Source organism: Hemicordylus capensis, chromosome 2 (genome assembly GCF_027244095.1).
Source record: "Hemicordylus capensis ecotype Gifberg chromosome 2, rHemCap1.1.pri, whole genome shotgun sequence".
Classification (NCBI taxonomy): domain Eukaryota; kingdom Metazoa; phylum Chordata; class Lepidosauria; order Squamata; family Cordylidae; genus Hemicordylus; species Hemicordylus capensis.
Window position 1 is genome coordinate 153,564,339 of NC_069658.1, and position 18,709 is coordinate 153,583,047.

At 45.0% G+C, this 18,709-nt stretch overlaps 1 protein-coding gene across 1 annotated transcript; it reads right to left on the reverse strand.

Moving 5' to 3' along the window:
• Positions 1–1,780: 1,780 nt before the first annotated feature.
• On the reverse strand, positions 1,781–7,121 carry LOC128343681 (taste receptor type 2 member 40-like). Its single transcript, XM_053293115.1, has 2 exons — positions 6,161–7,121; positions 1,781–1,950 (listed from the first exon to the last, which is right to left on the reverse strand). The coding sequence occupies exons 1-2, from the start codon at positions 7,119–7,121 to the stop codon at positions 1,781–1,783; spliced, it is 1,131 nt and encodes a 376-aa protein (XP_053149090.1).
• Between the last annotated feature and the right edge of the window lie 11,588 nt (positions 7,122–18,709).

Genomic DNA, 18,709 nt, shown 5'->3' on the forward strand with positions numbered 1-18,709 from the left:
GACCTCTCTGCACCCAAGTTGTACAGCTAAGCTAGCTCTGAAACTAAGCTAGCTGGGAGGAGAGTTGGTCTTGTGGTAGCAAGCGTCCCCTTAGCTAAGTAGGGCCCACCCCAGCATAGGCGTAACGATGGGGGGGCAGGGGGGGCAGGTGCCCCTGGTGCCACTCTGTTGGATTACGTGGGGGGGCGCCAAAAAGTGCCCCCGCGAGCCCCTGCCTTTCCGGGGGAAAATTTTTTTTTTGTTAAAAAAAAAAAATTTCTGCGCAGCAGGCGGGAGCGGTCCCCCTCCCCCTCCCCCCGGGTCCCGGCAGCCCCCCCCATTGCTCCTGGGCACCGCGGTGCAGCGTGGGCACCTAAATTTACAGTTCCTGCCTGCTTGCCGCTGACGCTCACTCCCTGCCCCTAGCGAGGAGGACACGCCGTGCATGCGTGTCTGCCACCTGAATGTGGACACACACGCACCTTGCACCGGGAGTGCACCACGCGGCCCCGGCAGCTCGGCGACTGGAGCGCCTTATTCCCCGGCCATGGAGCGCACAGGGAAGGAGAGGAGTATTTGTGTGCTGAGGGAAAAGGGCAAGGTGGCTTTCCAAACGCCACAAGAGCAACTGGAATGCCTCCCCCGAAAGCGCTGAAGCCGGCCGCTCCCAGGCTGTCCAGCGAAGCGCCACAGGACGCCGCAGCGAGTCTCCTGCCTTTGGGCTGTGAGACCCGCAGTAGCGTGCCATGGAACCCCTGGGGGGAGAACGCAGACAGCGCAGAGTCTTTCTTGCCGCCCTCCCGTCTCGCCGCCATGCTGTTTGTAGGTAAAAAGAAACAAATCCTTACTCCTCTCTGTAGGCTCTGTAGCCCTAATCCATAAATAAATCCCTCAGTGGAAATGAATGCTATGATACCTTGAGCTTACGCTCTACGCCGGCATGAAGGGGACTCTCTATGGTTGAGGCCGCCTCCGTTGCTAGTGGCAGGGGGTTTGTTTACTTCCGGGCTCGCGGCTGGCGGCGGCTCCATCTATTTACTCGGGAGTCAGGACCTCCCCCTCCCGTCTGTCACAGGGGAGGCCGAGGAGCAAGTGCCTGGTGAGTCCCTCTCCCCCCGCTCCCGAGAACCTAGTTGGTGCCGGCGACCCTCTCCCGCCTCCATCTGCGGTCCCTGCAAGGCAAGCGGGTGGCGGACTTCTCTCCTGGTTTTGCCTGCTTTCGTCTTTCTTCCCGTGTCTTCCTTGGCAGAGACTCGAAGAACCGGCGAATCTGCTTCAGGCTCAGGAGCGTCTGAGTCCGCTCTTCAGAACCCATTGAGTTCAGTGGGATTTTGCTCCCAGTTAAGCAATACGCCTGTGTTTCCCCCGCAGTCCTAGCATGCTAGAAATCTAGGATCCTAGCATTTGTGTACGGGGTGGACACATTTTGTACTTGTCATCTCTGATGGCTTGAAGACCTATTTTGTATTACACATGTCATTTACAGATAATGAGGCATTTACATCTTCTAACATGCTTGCCTTCTCAGGCTTCTAAGTGCCACCTTTTCCCCACTTGCAAAATATCTAACACAATTTATTTGCCTCTAGGATTGTCATAAATTTAACATGCTGGCTGTGGCATGTTAATGGGAAATGTGTCAGCCTTCAACTATATTTCTTTAGAGATGGAAGGAAAGATTTGTTGTAAGGCAGTTCTTCCTTCTGTATCTTAAGAACCTGGGAGAATAGGCAGCGCTGACAAGTATAAAGTTGTAGTGTAAGGGAGATCATGAAGCAAGGATGCTTGGCTTACTCAAACTTTAGCTGGCATCATCTTTGAATTCCAGGATGCATTTGACAAACCTGTACTTGGGATTAAACAGGCTGCCATAGCTCTGTAGCAAATATGGAGATGTTATACAGTACAGATTAATGGGAAAAGGCTTTCCGCAGTTCCTTTCTTTTCTCTGTAAAGGATTCTTTGGGTTCCCTGTGGAAAATTTAGGGACAGCGATGTAAGCACAATCTACGGATGGGTGAGGAAGTGATCAAATGTTGAGCCTGTTAACCTTTACACTATGTGTATGTGTGCCACTCTGACCCAATTTGGAAAGCCTCTTTGAAAACAAGTTTAACAGTAAGTGATATCTGTTTATTGCTCTTGTCTTAACCTGCTCTCAAGACAAGCTTTTAAGTATTTTTGCTCTTTTTTTCTTTTGAATGTGAAAAACAAAAAGCCCAGGCATATCTGGCAGTTTGTCAAGTGATGCTATCAGATAACTATTATGTTATTTCAATAAAAGGAAATGGCCCTGTTTCTATATTAGCAAAGCTCAGAACACTCAAGAAAAGATAAATCTCAAGAATCTTGGGCGTAAGATCTTGAGTAACACAGGGAAAAGGATGCTATTAGTATCACTATATGAGATGGCACTCAAGCTTTTTATTTATTTTAGAATCAGGTGCTGTATTCACTTTTGAATTTTTAAAAATATATATTTAATATAAGTCACCGTACGTATATTTAGTTTGGCACTAAGTCCAGAGAATCAGGGCTTGTGAATACTGAGCTGAAGCTTATGAGCTAGGATTGTATTCATTTGCTCTTATTTTGCTTCTTGTGATAAGTGAGTTAAATGTGATGTCTTAATAATATGGCTATTAATGGTGAGTTTGGTTTTGAATCAGTGTGAAATCCTTAGTATTAAGGCCCACTGGGAGTTTCTTGCTCTCTTTCTCTCATTTTAACTGTCTTTCTGAAATACTAGACTATATTCTAAGCAGTGACACAGTTTACTCTGCATATCTGTTAATTATTTTCAGACTATCTGGGAAATGTCAAATTCTCCATTTATTTTTAAAACTTATGTAATAGCTATTCTGCAATGCATAGTAGAAAATTAGACAGGCACTTCTGTTTAGTTTTCCAAGTACACCTCCACATAGTATTTGGGTATTTCATGAGCCCCAGCATACTGAAATTTGTAGTTTTCCAGCATTTTTTGGTCTGGCTACGTCCACTGCTAAATAGTTTTTGAAAGATTAGGAGATTAACGAGCCTGACTTGTATTTTTCAGCTGATATTATGGTAAAGTTATCTGAAAGATGGGTGTCAGATGTTTGGACAGGGGATGCAATTTCAGTGCTTGCCCTAGGTGCTATTTTCCCTAGATACGCCTCTGAGCAAGTTACTTCCCTGCTGTGCCATTAGGTGTGGCTTGTATTCCTTGTAAATCTAGGAGTAGGCAGTTGTGGGGTGTGTGTGTGTGTGTGTGTGTGTGTGTGTGTGTGTGTAGGATCTTGATTATGGAAGTTGGCTGAGTGTCAGGATGGGACAGGTGTCTTCTGTGTGTGCTGCAGTAGTATTTAGGAACATAGGAAGCTGCCATATACTGAGTCAGACCATTGGTCTATCTAGCTCAGTATTGTCTACCCAGTCTGGCAGCGGCTTCTCCGAGGTTGCAGGCAGGAGTCTCTTGCAGCCCTATCTTGGAGATGCTGCCATGGAGGGAACTTGGGACCTAGATGCTCTTCCCAGAGTGGCTCCATCTCCTGAGGGGAATATCTTCCAGTGCTCACACTTCTAGTCTCCCATTCAAATGCAAACCAGGGTGGACCCTGCTTAGCTAAGGGAACCAGTCATGCTTGCTACTACAAGACCAGCTCTCCTCCTCCACAACATAGGAGTATATACTGCATGTTGGCATCTGATGTAGGAATCTGCTTATGGTGGGCAAACATGTGTTATGTATGCACAGTATGTTGGGGGCGGGCGGCAGGGGGCGCAATTTCAGTGCTTGCCCCGGGCGCCGTTTTCCCTAGTTACGCCTCTGCACCCCATTTGCATATGAATGGGAGATTTGATGTTTGAGCACTGTACGATATTCCCCTTAGAGGATGGAGCCACTCTGGTTAGGAACATAGAACATAGGAACACAGGAAGCTGCCATATACCAAGTCAGACCATTTGTCTATCTAGCTCAGTATTGTACAAATCTCAGTACAAATCTCTCTCAGCCCTATCTTGGAGATGCGGGGGGGGGGGGATGTGGAACCTAGATACTCTTCCCAGAGTGGCTCCCATCCCCTGAGGGGAATATCTTACAGTGCTCACATGTAGTCTCCCATTCAAATGCAAACAGGGTGGACCATGCTTAGCTAAGCAGATAAGTCATGCATGCTACCACAAGACTAGCTCTCCTTCCAGCAATGGAGGCTCTTCCCTTAGTTTCAAGTTCCCACTGTGGCATCTCCAAGATAGGGCTGAGAGAGATTCCTGCCTGCAAACTTGCAGAAGTCACTGCCAGTCTGTGTAGACAATACTGAGCTAGATAGACCAAGGGTCTGACTCAGTATATGGCAGCTTCCTATGTTCTTATGAAAGGCTTTTAGGAGCAAATCTGTATTTATTAAGAGATAAAAGAAAATTCTGCTGGCAATCTAAATTCTGACCAAGAAAAGCATCACTCTGATTAGTCCGAAGTGTTTGTAATCTTGCATAATTTAGTCTGATGTTACTAGTTAAAGAGCTAGGTGGGGTACTGAAGCCCCAGTAACTGGAATTTTACTTCACCATCCCTCTGGCTCCTGAGATGACAACAGAGCATGGCACTCCAAGATGAGAAAAGGTTATTTAGATTCTATCCCCAGCCCCAGATCAAAATTCACTGGTTGACTTTAACCAACAGTTAGATTTATTAACAAGCACAAAGAACATAGGACTGAAGTCAAATAAAGGTTGGTTCTCACTTCTAATGCTAATATCTGTTAAAGTAGGCAGGCAAGTCATATTTTACATGGCACCAAAAAATCCTTATCACCAGGCAGTAGGTTTGACATTAGAAATCCAATGTCCTTCTCTCTGCCCTTCTGCCCTAGCAGAAGATGCAGCATGCAGCATGGAATCTAGAGAGTGTAAGGCTTGCTAAATCCAAGTGATGACCATTACATGAAAACTGGGTTGTACATTTATTATAACTTCCCGGTGAAATTGAGGCAATGGCATGCTCTTCTTCAGGATACCGGGCAGAAGTGCAACAAAGAATATGATGCAATGTTATCCCTTAGGAAGGCAGAGAAGTTGGGTATCTGGATGAAACAAGAGTAAGATGCAGATTTACATAATTTAAACTACAATTTAACCTACTTGTCCCTAATTCTCCATAATGACAAGTCAACACTCTATTTCCTGAAATCAAAAGGTGGTCCCTCAAAACACGGTGTGATATCCCAAAATTAGCATCCTACTTTGCTCTCCTTGATCTCATCCAGCCTCCCTTTCTTGTGGGTTGAAATTACTCACCAACTCGACGGCACACTTTACCTTTACATGTTGGTTATTCATTTGTGATCTATTTTCCAAAAGTGAAACTTTTTTCAGTCTCAAAAAACATTTTTAAAACTGATGTTCTAATTATGGTAGGGGAAACCTGAAAAATACACTTTTAGCAGACTCAGCCCATGTGCTAAAAACTGTTCGGTGTGAGGAGTCACAATTGTTTTTACAAGTACAGTACAGTTTATTGAATTCTCATGATGCCATTCATGCAAACTCCTAAAAAAGGACAAGTTTTTAATTTGTAAAACCAGCCAGGTATCAGATTTTGTTTATCACACAGCTCTCAGAACAAGATACCTTGTTCCAGGAGCATGAGATTTGAATTTGGGAATGGTTCTATTTTACATAATGGACACTTAACCCAAACAATACCCCTCAATATAGTTCTACCATTCAAGTCTGCACCTCCTGATTACACAAAATAGACACCTTCTTAAAAGGACAAAGATGGATATAATAAAGAGAAGTCACCATGGGTTCATTACCTGGGGCTGTGAACTTAGCTTCTTCCAAGCTTTGCAGTTGGCATGACAGTAGATGTGCATTCTAATAAATCAAATACTAAGCCAGCTCTCAGTCTTGCTCCTGCTTATCAGTTTCATTTTCAAAGCGCCGCACATATCTTTATTCATATGCACATTGTTCTTTCCTCTATTTAATTAAAAAAAAAACCCTTTTTGAAATAGTAGCAAACTGCTCTGTGGATTGGGAGATGTTTTGGCAACATCATGGGCGATGGGCAATTAATGTCATCCCAGTCAGATTGTGCTGCAAACCTGAAGATTCGTTTGCATCAGACCTCAACCCCATAGAGAAAAAGGTATATTTGTATTGAACGCAGTAGAGATGTTTCTCAACTCACCTAATTGTACTACACAAGCAATGTCTGCCTTCACCCTAAATTCCTCGTGGTGTTGTGCAGGTTCAGACTGCATGCAGGGAAGAAACTGGACAACGGATTGCTTCAGTTTTTGATTACTTAGGATCAGGGTGGAAGCTTGTACCGCCAAGGTGGCAAGCTGAGTTGTCAGGCACAAAAAATATGAGCTTGTCCAGTTAGGAAAGATTTCCGCTCTGACTACTATCTCAGAAACATACAAAGAGCAGTAGCTTAGAAGGAGAGACAGCAGTGCCTTGGATGCATTTAGATGAGCCTCCAGGCGAGGGTTGTGGAAAACGGATGCATTTTGTTCCAGACGTTGGATGTGCCTGAAAAGAGACTTGAGAACTGGGATGGAAGAGGAAATCACCACTGCAAAGGGAGCAAAGCAGCCCAGCAATATAATGAGAAGCTTGTAAGAGAGGGTCATATGAACCAAGATCACGTTTCCACGCTCGTGACTGAGTGTCTGGTTAAAGTCAGAAGGGAGGCTGATGGTTTGGTTAACTGGACCTTTGGATGGAAATCTGAGTGATGCTTTCCAAAAAGCCCAGTAAAGGAGAACAGCTGAGCCCAAAGAAAACAGCACAGAGCCAAGGAGGAGCCAGCGTACAAGGCCTGAAAACTTTAGTTTCACCTTGGCCAGAAATGGCTGCTTGAAGTTGATAATTTTCATGCAATAAAAGACACTCAGCCAGGCAGTGAACCAGAAGCTTGCAAAGCTGGTGGCAATGTCAAGACAAAACATAATTTTTTGCACTCTGACAAAAGTGTTGTAGAACTCCCTCCAGAGGAATGAAATGAAATAATCCAAAACTATTGTGGTGGAGAAGAAAAGGTTGGACAGCCCCAGACTGGTGAGGATTTCATCATTTGGCATCAGACTTCTGCCTTTAGTCCAGTTGGCAAAATTCACAACAACAATAAGCCCATTGGTGATCATGGCCAAAAGATAGAAGGTACCAGAAATAATTAAGTAGAAGGCTGATAATGGAGTGAACTTGAATAGATGGTCTCCAGGCATGATGGATCCCACAATGATGATATCTATCCTGCGAAAGATTTATGGAATTGTGTGTCACCTGGTTCATGTTGAAGACAGTCACAGATGAGCCTTTAATTGATAGAAAATCTGAGGTCCATCAATGCAAATGCACAGAGTTCTCTGGTTACTGCTTTTCTAAGTAGCACCTGGGGCAAAACAAGTGAAATAAGTGTCACAATACCTTTTTCAGTTTTCAGATACCTTAATTATCCATTTCTGATATTTCAGGCTAGTCAACAAGTAGAACCATTGCATGACTTTATATAATTCCTGAGTTTCAAATTTTCCAGGAAGACTAAGACTGCGGGCATGTCTCTTTGAGAGGAGAAAAAGAAGAGTGAACAATCCAGTGAACATGAAATCTACAGATAAAAATGTTCTCTCATGAACTGAACTGAACTCATTTATTTATGGTCAACGACCAAATAAACACTGCAGCAAAGCGCATACAGTACAATACAATAACATAAGTAAAAATTTAAAAACCAGTTTGCAGACGCCTTATTTTACATGCCTCTGAACAAAAGTAAGCAATCCTATGAGTAACTTCTTCCTGCCTATCTCATAAAAAATAAACAATAAAATGTTCCTCAGACCAATTCAAATGTTTCTTTCGATAGGGGGCAATCTGAATGGAACAGGCAATATCATAGAAAGGGCAGTTAAATAAGGTATGTGTTAATGTTTCCACCTCGGCAGCTCCACATGGGCACATACATTCCTCCAAGAGGATCCCTTGAAATCTGCCCTCCAACACAGCTGAAGGGAGGACATTAAAACGGGCCTGAGAGAAGACCCTTCTCAGCCTGGGTGTAGGCAAATGTGTAAGGTATGCAGCTGGCCTCGGGTAATTTGAAAAGCTGAGATAATTATATCTGGAAGCAATCAGGCTAAGATCACTCTGCTTTTCTATGTCTCTTACCCTCTGTGTAATGATCTTTTTTGCCTGATCATAATTTAACAATCGTATATATTGCTCCGAGAGGCCACAGTTACCCAGGGTGTCATGTATATTCCTCCTCCAAGTGGAACAGAAATCATCCACTAAAGTTAGTGAGCCTAGCCCTTGGGGACAGCTAGTAAGTTTAAGCCGATATAAGACTGTTTGCAGCCTGGCCTGAGCAGTTAATCTAATAATGCCTGCTTCCAAACACAAAACTGCATTCAGGATTCAGCTGGGGAGTTGGAATATGTCCCATAAGAACTTTGACTGAACAACTTCAAAAGATTGTAAATTCCCAGCTAAAAGAATCGGGGTACCATATAGCATCTGAGCTCGAGATTTCGCCTGATATACCCTTAGTGCTGCCGGGATGTTCTGAGCGCTTTTAGAGTAAAAAAATTTCTTAATAGCTGCAATGGATCTTTGAGCATTTGCAGTCACAAACTCACAATGTGGTCTCCAGGAATTCCTCAAATGGAATATGAGGCCCAGAGACTTATATGTTTTAACTTGTTGAAGGCTCCTACCATTGATTGACCATTTATAAGATCTACACTTGCTGAAAACCATTATTTTTGTTTTTTGGGTATTGAAGGACAGCGCTTCCTCTTCACAGAACTTCGCAAGGGCTCTCAAAGCGCATCTCATTCCTACCAGTGTGACAGATACAATCACCGCATCATCCTATATAATAAAAGGCTAAGTGAGTGGCCGTGGCTTTGGAACGTTGGGGATCTGCGTCCCTGCCTCCCTGCCTCCCTGGGCTGTTCTGGGCCTGCGCGAAGCGCAGGCCCAGAAGAGCCCAAGGGACACAGGACCTCAGACACCAGTGTCCCACAGCCACGGGTGGCCATTGAGCCCAAGGGACACAGGACCGCAGACACCAGTGTCCCACAGCCATGGGCGGCCATTAGCCGGTGTGTGGCGGCGGGGGAAAGTGGCCGCCTCGGCCATGAGCTGCGGCACGGTGAGAGGAGGCCGAGGCAACCAGAAGCGGCCGCCCTGAAAAAGGCGAGGGCAATGGCGGCGGGGGAAGACCGAGACGGGGGACAGGGAAGCTGGGCGAGGTGGCGGCGAAGCCGCCAACGAGGCCCCCGCCTGCTCACAGCCGCCGCCGCCGCCTGCTCACCCGCCCTCCCAGCTGCCCAAAATCACCTTCCCCGCTCCTCCCCAAAAAAGATTAAGGGCCAAAATGGCCCATGAGAAGGTCGCCGCCCCCGCCTATCGCCCTCCCACCCACCCAGCTGCCGAAGACCACCTTACCCGCTCCAGCCCGAGGGAAAAGAGAGGAGCTCACGAGCAGAGCTCTTCTCTGTGCTAAGTCACTGCTCAAACTGCCGCTATGGACGCAAAGGACGCCTATTGTGTCCATTGCGACAGTATGGGCAGCAGCTTAACACAGAGAGTAGCTCTGTTCCCGAGTTCCTCTCTTCTCCTTCGGGCTGGAGCGGGTAAGGTGGGCTCCGGCAGCTGGGTGCTCGGGAGGGCGATAGGCGGGGGCGGCCACCTTCTCATGGGCCATTTGGGCCATTATTCATCCACACACACACACACCCCAAAAGTAAAAGCAAAATAAGGAAGAACAAAAACAGAGACAACAACAACAACAACAAAAACCAAAAAGAGAGAGGGGACAAGGGGGAAAAAAAGAGACAGAAAGAGAGAGAGAGAGACAGAAAAGACGGGATAGAAAGCTAGCGCCCGTTATCATAATGGGCTTAAAAATACTAGTCAGTATATAATAAAATAGAAATGGCTCTCCCAGCTATTCTTGGCTGATGTAAAGAAGACAGAAAACTAAGGAGTTTATATAAAAATTAAACAAAAAAAGGGGCCAAAATAAAGCCCTGCTTTACCCACCTCTGTGAGGGGACTGGATTTGAAAGGTGTCCTTGGATGTCACATTTGACTCTTAAAAAGGTGTTTTCATATAATGAATGAATCAAAAATAGCAAACGGGAATCTAATGAAGTTTTAGCAAATTTACACCATAGATGGGTTCTAGGGATCAAACCGAATGCAGCCTTAAAATCTATAAAGGCTACATATAGGGGCACATTTCTACTAAGTTGTTTGTTCTCTCATATTGCAAAGCCTTTTGCTCAGTATAACTGAAAACTAAGACAGCCCTTTGCAGAGAGGAACTGTAGCTTGGCCATGTAACTAGGGCCGGGCCATCCACCCACTCGGTAGCTCTAGATGGTCCCCTGGTGCACCAGTTCTTGTGGGAGAGAGCACTACATGCCTCCCTTTCCTTCTCCAAGCAACTACTGGTAGGTCTGACTTGCTGGGAGTGCCCATTTGATCTCCTCTCCAGACAAAGGGAGGAGAGGAAGAGTAAGCGAGCAAAGGCAGCCTTGCTTCGCTTTGCTCTCTCTCCCATTCCAAAATCTCTCCCACCCCTAAATAAGCAGCCTGACAGCTCTAGTTAAAGCTGGGGTTCTGCATGGCTGGGAGGCATGTCTGTGCCAAAATCAAACCTCATCTAGGGATCCAGAAACCCTAGGGTCAGCCCTACATGTAACCCCCAATGGTAAAAGCAAGAGCTTTTGCCTGGTCTCCATCAGAGGGAGTATTCTTGCTTCTGCATGTGAAAGGGCCCAAGAGTGTAGAGCCAATCTGTGGAAACTAAAGTTCATGAGCTGATTGCAGCTCTCTTCCTGAACATTTGCAGCCCACCGGAGGAGTTCTTTATGCTCATTGCTTGTGGCTGTTCCCGACTTCTTTGTGTAAACACCCCAAGTTTGCCCAAGCTCATCAGGAAAGAGAATGGCTGCATCACTATGGGTGTTTTCAGGAAGGAAAATACTGCATTTGGAAACTGTTGTCTTGTGGCTTCTCCACAGGGTGCTCAAATGATGGTTGGCCATCATGCAATTTTGCAGCAAGATCTTTGAGTCGTTTGCTGCCAGTACACAATGAACTTCTGTAGTCTCAAAAGACTCATCACAGCTTGGCAGCAGATGGCCAGCAGATGGTGCTGCAGAAAACTGCACAATGGCCACCGATGTCATACGAAGGCCTCGTGAATAAGCTGTATGGATTTTTTTCCCCCCTAGCTCGAAGTGAAGAATTCAAGGGAAAGAGTTGTGGTATGCAAGGACACGGCAGTGGTGTAGAACCAGGAATATTAACACTTTAATGAAATAGATATTATGTACCGAAAGAGGCAAGTGCAGTCTGCTTTTCAGTGCTCTTGCTGCTGGCTGTTTGTTAGCCCCGTCTCTACTCCAGGACTGGAAAACAAGTAACTAAAGCCCCATTCAAAAGCTGACGTGGATCAAGGAATGGAAATAACCCCAAACACCACAGGAATCACCCAACATTTGCAAAGCTTCTCCACTTCCTCCTGGTTCGAAAGCACATGGTGGGTTAGGGCCAGATTTTCTAGCCTGCTACAGCCAGCCATGCTGCAGGATCCCCTTGTGCCTGGACCCTGTGTCAGTGACATCTGTATTATCCCCAATTTGCCAGTAGGAGAGAGGGAGATGAGCATGGGCGAGAAAGCAGGGGCGTAACTATAATAGGGCCAGGGGAGACAGTTGTCTGGGGGCCCACTGCCTTGGAGGGGCCCCCAGAGGCAAGTCACATGACTGACTCCCCCAGCCATGCACCCACCTGGGCTTCCTTCCGTTGTATTCATCCTCCGAAACTGATGTGAGTGTTAAGACCTGGAGCTACCAGAACAGCACGTCTTTCTCTAGTAATTTAGGATTATGTTCTATTGTGGCACATAGGTGTTATAGATAGATAGATAGATAGATAGATAGATAGATAGATAGATAGACTATTGAGGAGGGGCCCATTTTAAAATCTTGTTTCTGGGCCCACTCCAACCTTGCTATGCCCGAGAGAGAGAGAGAGAGAGAGAGAGAGAGAGAGAGAGAGAGAGAGAGAGAGAGAGAGAGGCTTACCTCAGAGACCAGTTCCTGAGTTTCTGTGGGCCTAGCATCAGAGATTGACACCACGGGGTGGGGAGCTGCCCAGGCCCCACTGCTGCTCCATAAGGCCACCTCTGCGCCAAGAGCAACTGCCTCCATCATCCCCTTCCTTCTCTCTCCCATCTGATGCACAATCTGGAGCCCTGCCCAGGTAGGAAAGGGGGCAATGGAGGGCGTTGTTCCTCCTTCCTTCTCAGTAGGGCCTTGGGCCCTTCCACATTTCTTCAGCTGTCATGAGAGAACATACAAAGTTTTGAACAGACAGCTGCCGTGCACACAGTGAGCATAACGGGCCTCCCAGCTCTCAGTCAGTTGGAATAGTGGTCAGGGACTATTTCTTCATTTATTGTAAAATTTAGTCCAACCTTGCACCCCAATGCCCTAAAAAGCCCAAGGCACCAAACAATAGGGTAATTAAAAGTAAGCAATCCAAAATTTCAATGTAAAAAAGCCAAGCATTAGAGTTAAACAAGTAGCAGCCAAACCCTAAGAGCAACAACAGCAGCACAAATATTCAAAAACTTAATTGGGGTATAAACAATCGCCCACTACCAAAAGCCTCCCAATCAAGTTGTCACCAACTAGTGAATTGTTAACAGGGATGGAGCTAGGTGGGCTTCCCCAAAGAGGGCATACCATAAATTGGAGGCACCACTGAGAACTGGAGCCAGCACATGAGTGCAGACATGCACTAAGCTTCAGGAACATGTGTCTATGCTTGCAGGATGCAAGCTGAAGTTACTAGGAACAAATACAGGAACAGGCGATAAACCACAAATCAGTTTCAGTTGTAAGTCGCTTGGGGCAAAGAACTGTTTGTCTGAGTTGTTTCCTGACATGTATATTGCAATGTAAGCACGATATAAATTATAAATCATAATGTCTTACACAGCATAAAATTTATGAGAACGCAAGTGCCCTGTACACTACTAAAAAAGAACACCTATGTTCATGATAATTAAAATATCAGATGTAATTAACCAAAGACATGGAACACAACTGCTTAGCCTTCTGGTTGGCAAGAACATCTAGTGATCCGTAGCATAATGGAGGGCATAGCTAGGGGAGAGGGGGCCCGTGTTCATCCCTCTCTCGGGCGGCCCCTCAGAGTAAGGGAGACAATGAAGAAAATAGGGAGGGGTGGAGCTGGAGGGCCCTCAGGAGCTGGGGGCCTGTGTTCTTTGAACCCTTTCGCTCAATTATAGCTATGCCCCTGGCAGGGCGGGGGGATTCTCATCCAGGGAGGATGTCCCATAACACTGATAATTTTTGATAACCATTTCTATGAGGATTCTGTTACACGTTTTTCAAGGAGCCATGAACAAGAAATACTAGAGAGTATTGAACTGATTTAAAGGGAAATTACAAACGTATTTATTTATTTATTTGATTTATATACCACCCTTCCAAAATGGCTCAGGGCAGTTTACAGCATGGTAAAAACAATTAAAACAAGTTAACAGTTAAAATCATACTATAAAAATGGCATAAAACCAATTAAACAATTCAAACAACTGAAAAAAAAAACCCTGGAAAATCAGGGCAGCAATTTAAAACAATTTACAACAGTTTGTCAATCATTTAAAAAACCCTGGAAGGCCAGGCCAAACAGATAGGTTTTAAGGGCTTTCCTGAAGGACAGTAATGATCTCAGATTATCAGAAATCCAGATTTCTGCCAGGAGTGCATTCCACAGCCCAGGAGCAACTACAGAGAAGACCCACCTCTGAGTTGCCACCAGACGAACCGGTGGCAACTGGAGACAGACCTCCAGATTATAGCTTTTTTGTATTAGTAACATTGTCTTGGTCTTGTTGGCGACGTTGACGTGTTGCACTGACATTTCCAGGTAGATGCCCAAAAGTATTCCATGATTTCTTTTTCAAGTGCTACAAGCCTAAAATGGCATAAATAAAGTTTGCTGTTTTCCCTGAAGTGTTCACCAGTGGGCCAGTTCTGACAATACCTGCCCTGCCCAGGCAATTTAAAGGGAGATGGGCCAAGTGCATACCCATCATGATGTGGTTTCATGGGTTTTGTTTTTTTGTTTTTTGCAAGGACTCTAACACCCTCCTGACACATCCCTTGATTGTGCAGGCAGGGGCGACACTGCATCTCTGCACATAATAATTGGAGCATGTGTAGAGGTGCCATTCAAATGAACAGCCTCCTCCTAACCACTCCACGTGATAAAGGGACATGTCAGAAGGGTGTCTGGACTTTGTGAATGACATTTTATTTTATTTATTTATTTATTTATTTATTTTTGCATTTTTATACCGCCTTTCATTAAAATATAGCCCCAAGGCGGTATAAATCTCAATTGATGCGTATTAAGCACACACCCTTTTTAATCACATGAGCCAGGAAGATATCATCTGAACCAGCCCCGTTCATCAACACTGAGCAGCCATTGCTTTACCTCCTGGTTGTCTGCTTTACATATTTCTAACTACTATGAACAACTTTAGCCTTGCTAATTGCCCGGGTCAAGCTGTGCCATGAAGATGCAAATGGGAGAACGATTCTGATTCCAGTTTTTCATTATATTTTTCATAACACATTTTTGCATGTATCTGTCCAGAAGGTTCACTTAGTTAGACAAATGGCTGTTGTAAAAATAGAAAATGTCTTGCAATACTATACAGAGAGGCAGAAAAATATTTGGAGGCAGAGCTGGAGATTAATGCTTTCCATTATTTAGTTGGTGCTATTCTCTCTATCACTCCAAGTGCTTTTGTGCAGCTCCTGTTCATTTCACTGGGCATGTGTGAGAGAATTTCCCCATGGGAATTATGCACTGTAGGTCAGGTCTGTCTCTGCCACCCAAAATTGGTGCCCAAAATCTGCTGCCTGAGATGGGCACTCTGTGCTGTAAAGTTGCTTCTGTCCTTGTACTGAAAATATTCAAGTCTCAGTTGAGCATGTCTAATTCCAAGTTTTCTTCTTCTTCAAACAATGTGCGCTCCAAATGTTTTTAACACCCTTATTCTTATCAGACTTTTTTCTGGTTTCTAGATGTTGGGGGTAATTATTGATATAGCAGAGTATTTCAGGAGCTAACCCATTACAGTGAGGCAGAACTCAGGTTTGTGCTGGTCAAGAAATGGTTAATAGGGTCTATAAGTTGCCTGTTGTTAATTGTTAGTTGCTACAAGGTCATAAATCTGTCTGGTTAGAGCGAGAGGCCCTGTTTGGAATCTGGAGATAGCTGGGCGTCAGCAATAGCACCTTCAAGGACACAGCATCTGGCTAAGGAAAGGAGAGAGATAGTTTGCTTTGCTTATCAACATGTAGAGAAGAAATGCTCCATTGTACTAGAGGAATGTTGTCTAATTAGCAATGATTACAATATTTGTAATATGACGGACAATGATGCTAACCAATGAAGATTGTATCCACTGAATGTAATTAAGATGAGTATAAAACCTGAAACTGAAATGTAATCTTTATCTCGGGCTTTGGAATCTATTTCCACCGAGATCTAATTGCCTGGCAATAAATCTGCTTTGTTTCAACTGGTGTCAATCCTTCACGAATGAGCTCGGGCTGGGGAATTCTGCTACAACAGCAGAAGTTAACAGGGTCTCAGGGGCAACAGCTTGTAAATAATAAGCATGGAAATTCATGTAAGGTTAAACTAATCTACTTTATTTTGAAGTACATGATGATAGAAAAAAACCTATACCTAACTGCTGGCTACATAGTGGTCAGAGAGACCTATAGAAGCACAGTGCTCAGAGAAGCATGGTGCGCTAGAAGCATTCTGGGAAGGAGAAGGAGGAGGAGGAGGAGGAGGAGGAGGAGGAGATCACTCCCAGGAAGTTCCTGAGTACACTCTATCAATTGAGGGGGGTCATATAGGCAGAGATAAACAGGAAAGAGAAAGAGACCCTAACTATCTCTGCTCCCAGTGCCCCTAGTGGTCATTAGGGTTACTGGTGCAAAAGGTCCATCCCATCTGGAGCTCAATCTCCAAAACTAGCTAGTCTTGAAGAGTGGCCTAACCATGCTAAACAATGCCACATACTATAACCTTCTGTATCTTTGTCTTAAGCAGTTTTTCATCTATCTCTATCTCTATCTCCTCCCTCCCCCCCTAAAAAAACCCACCATATCAAACTGTGATTCCCTGTTATCCTTTTTGGCCTTCTCAGTGTTCTGTATGGTCACCCTAACTTTAAAGTGGGAAAACATTTCAAATTGGATGGAATCTTATTTGCATGGCAAAACCTGTCTCCAAATTTGGGATTTGGAAGCAAAATCTGACATCACTTGGCTTTTGTTTGAAGGAATTGCTTTCTAATTAGGTAAAAGAAAGAAAACAGTCCAAAATTATGAAATTCTATTGCTTGCAAATCATCTGTCAGTTTTACTGCCATGTGCTAACTACAACTGCAAATTACCATTGCATGTCAACTATCAAATACTCTCAGATATCAACTGTCAGGCCTATACAATTCATGACCCACCAAGACTAGTGCAACTCACCAACAAAAGGCCAGGATCCCAGTTGCTCTCCTGACTCATGGGGCTTTTCTGTTTCCTCTCCAGTGGCATCTCTCTATGCCCTCTGAAAGCCCCACAGTGTCAGGGACCCCTCTGGAGTGGCATCCCAATTACCGACAAGCACAAAGGCCTGCCCATGCAAGAAAAGATCACACCTCTCCCTGAGTAAAAGCACGTTCTGTGTATGTGGGTTAACTGTCAACCTTTGGGTGGCCTACCATGTGCTTGGCACAAACACCCTGCTTCTGAAGTCCTAGACTTCAAAAACAAGGCTGCAAAAACGAGAGGACTGTCTCTCGAACCTCAGTGGGCTGGTGGGTTGTGGGTGACAGTGAGTGACAACTTAGTTGTGCAAGCCCAGCTGTTATCCTGCGTTGGCATTCTGAGGCTGAGTGCTGACTTTAAAAAATGTTTATCAGATAGCCACCCATCCAGAGGATATTTGTCATCAGAATTTGCAGAAGACACTTTTAAGGAGATGGGGTGCAAAATTCATCTCAGAACTGTCACAGCAATAGATATCAGTTGCAGTTAGAATTACTGATGTTTCCTTTGACCCTATGGGCAAAGCAAGGAGATGGGGCCACGTCAGCCAAATGGTGGGGCTAGGGCAAAATCAGCCAACTGGGGGCAAAACCTGATGGGTTCAAAAACAAGCCCTGCTGCTGCTGCAGCAGCAGCTCTGGAGCTTACTGGCTTGTCACATGCTTGTTTGGTTACTATACATAATGTGGTTTTGTAGCAGTCATATGAAGCTGGCTTATACCAAGTCAAACCATGGGGCCACATGGCCCAGTTATGTATACTCCAGCTGGCGATGGTTCACCAGGGTCACAGAGATCATTTCCCCAGCCCAGCTACTTAAAATCATTTTAACTTATACACCTTTTAACCATGACTCAAGGAAACAGCCTTGCCTTTGTCTTCCAATTTGGAGAAGTCCCCCTGAGAACTTACCGGTCTTAGTAGAAGCTCCCCTGTGTTGCCAGACCCAGCACCTAAGAAATCAAGCAAGGCCCTTATAAAACACAGTGTATTCCCTAAAGAAGAGGAGGAGTCAAATCCCTCTGCCTCAGCAGCAGCTATAAGAACCAGGAGCCTGTTTCAGGAAGCTGCTGGAGCAACGTTCTGTTCGTGCTGCATTTCCCAGTTCCTGTGATCCTGCTTGGCACTAGCCAAGGAACTGACTCACTGAACATGGAGCTGTCCAAGGTCTGTGGTGCTCCTGGATCCCTTCCTTGGTGGAGATCCCAGCTTAGTTCAAAAAAGAACACTTATACTTAGGAGGCACGTGCTGAATTACTGTGCAATGGCCTCTTCTCCTAATTATGTCAGAGGTAAGCATTTGCAAGAAACATATGTGCACAGGAAGGAATTATATGTCAATCTCCAGGAGTTCACATGGGTTTATGTGAACTCCTGTTGAGAGATGTGTTCTCCTGATGTTGCTGGTGTTCCTGATGAAGGAACATGAATAGGAAAATGGTCCCCTGAAAAGTTACTTGCCTCCCCCACTCATGCACCCATGCTGTCCATGTTAGAAGTGAGAATTCTAAAGCATTGCTCTTAGCACCACAGTAACCTCTTCTGGCCACTGGAGGCATGATGAGATATTAGTAGGTCTCTCTTGGTCAGTTAGAGTCACTTAGAACTGTTCAGTTGTTGTTGGAGGCTAGTGCCTGTTTGTGGATGTTGTTCAATGTCACTCAGTATATGATGCTTTAGTTTCTTAATAAATCTTTATTTGTTTTTTGAACTCAACTAATGTCTCCAGATAATCTCTTGGGCTGGATGTCTTTACCAACAGAACATACTCTGCTGTGTGAGGATTTTAAAGGTTCTCTTCTCACCATCAACAATAAGAACATCACTGGTGGCACTGACCATGGATGGGGCCATCAAACAACCTTCCTGCTCCACCCACCCCCCATCTGCCTACCCATGCAGGAAGGATGTGCTGTTATGACTAAATGCAGAATGCAATGCATGTTTTTCTAGCAGCTGCAAGTCCATCAGTACTGTGCTGACTCTTGAAACCCTCTGATTTGAGAATACTCTTATAGTTGTATTGCTTGGCTGCATCCAAGCTATTT

Coding starts and splice junctions, on each gene's coding strand:
- LOC128343681 (XM_053293115.1), bottom strand. CDS start 7,121: ATGATCACCAATGGGCTTATTGTTGTTGTGAATTTTGCCAACTGGACT. Junction 1,951..6,160: donor TGCTTGTGTAGTACAATTAG/GTGAGTTGAGAA, acceptor AATTTTCCACAG/GGAACCCAAAGAATCCTTTA.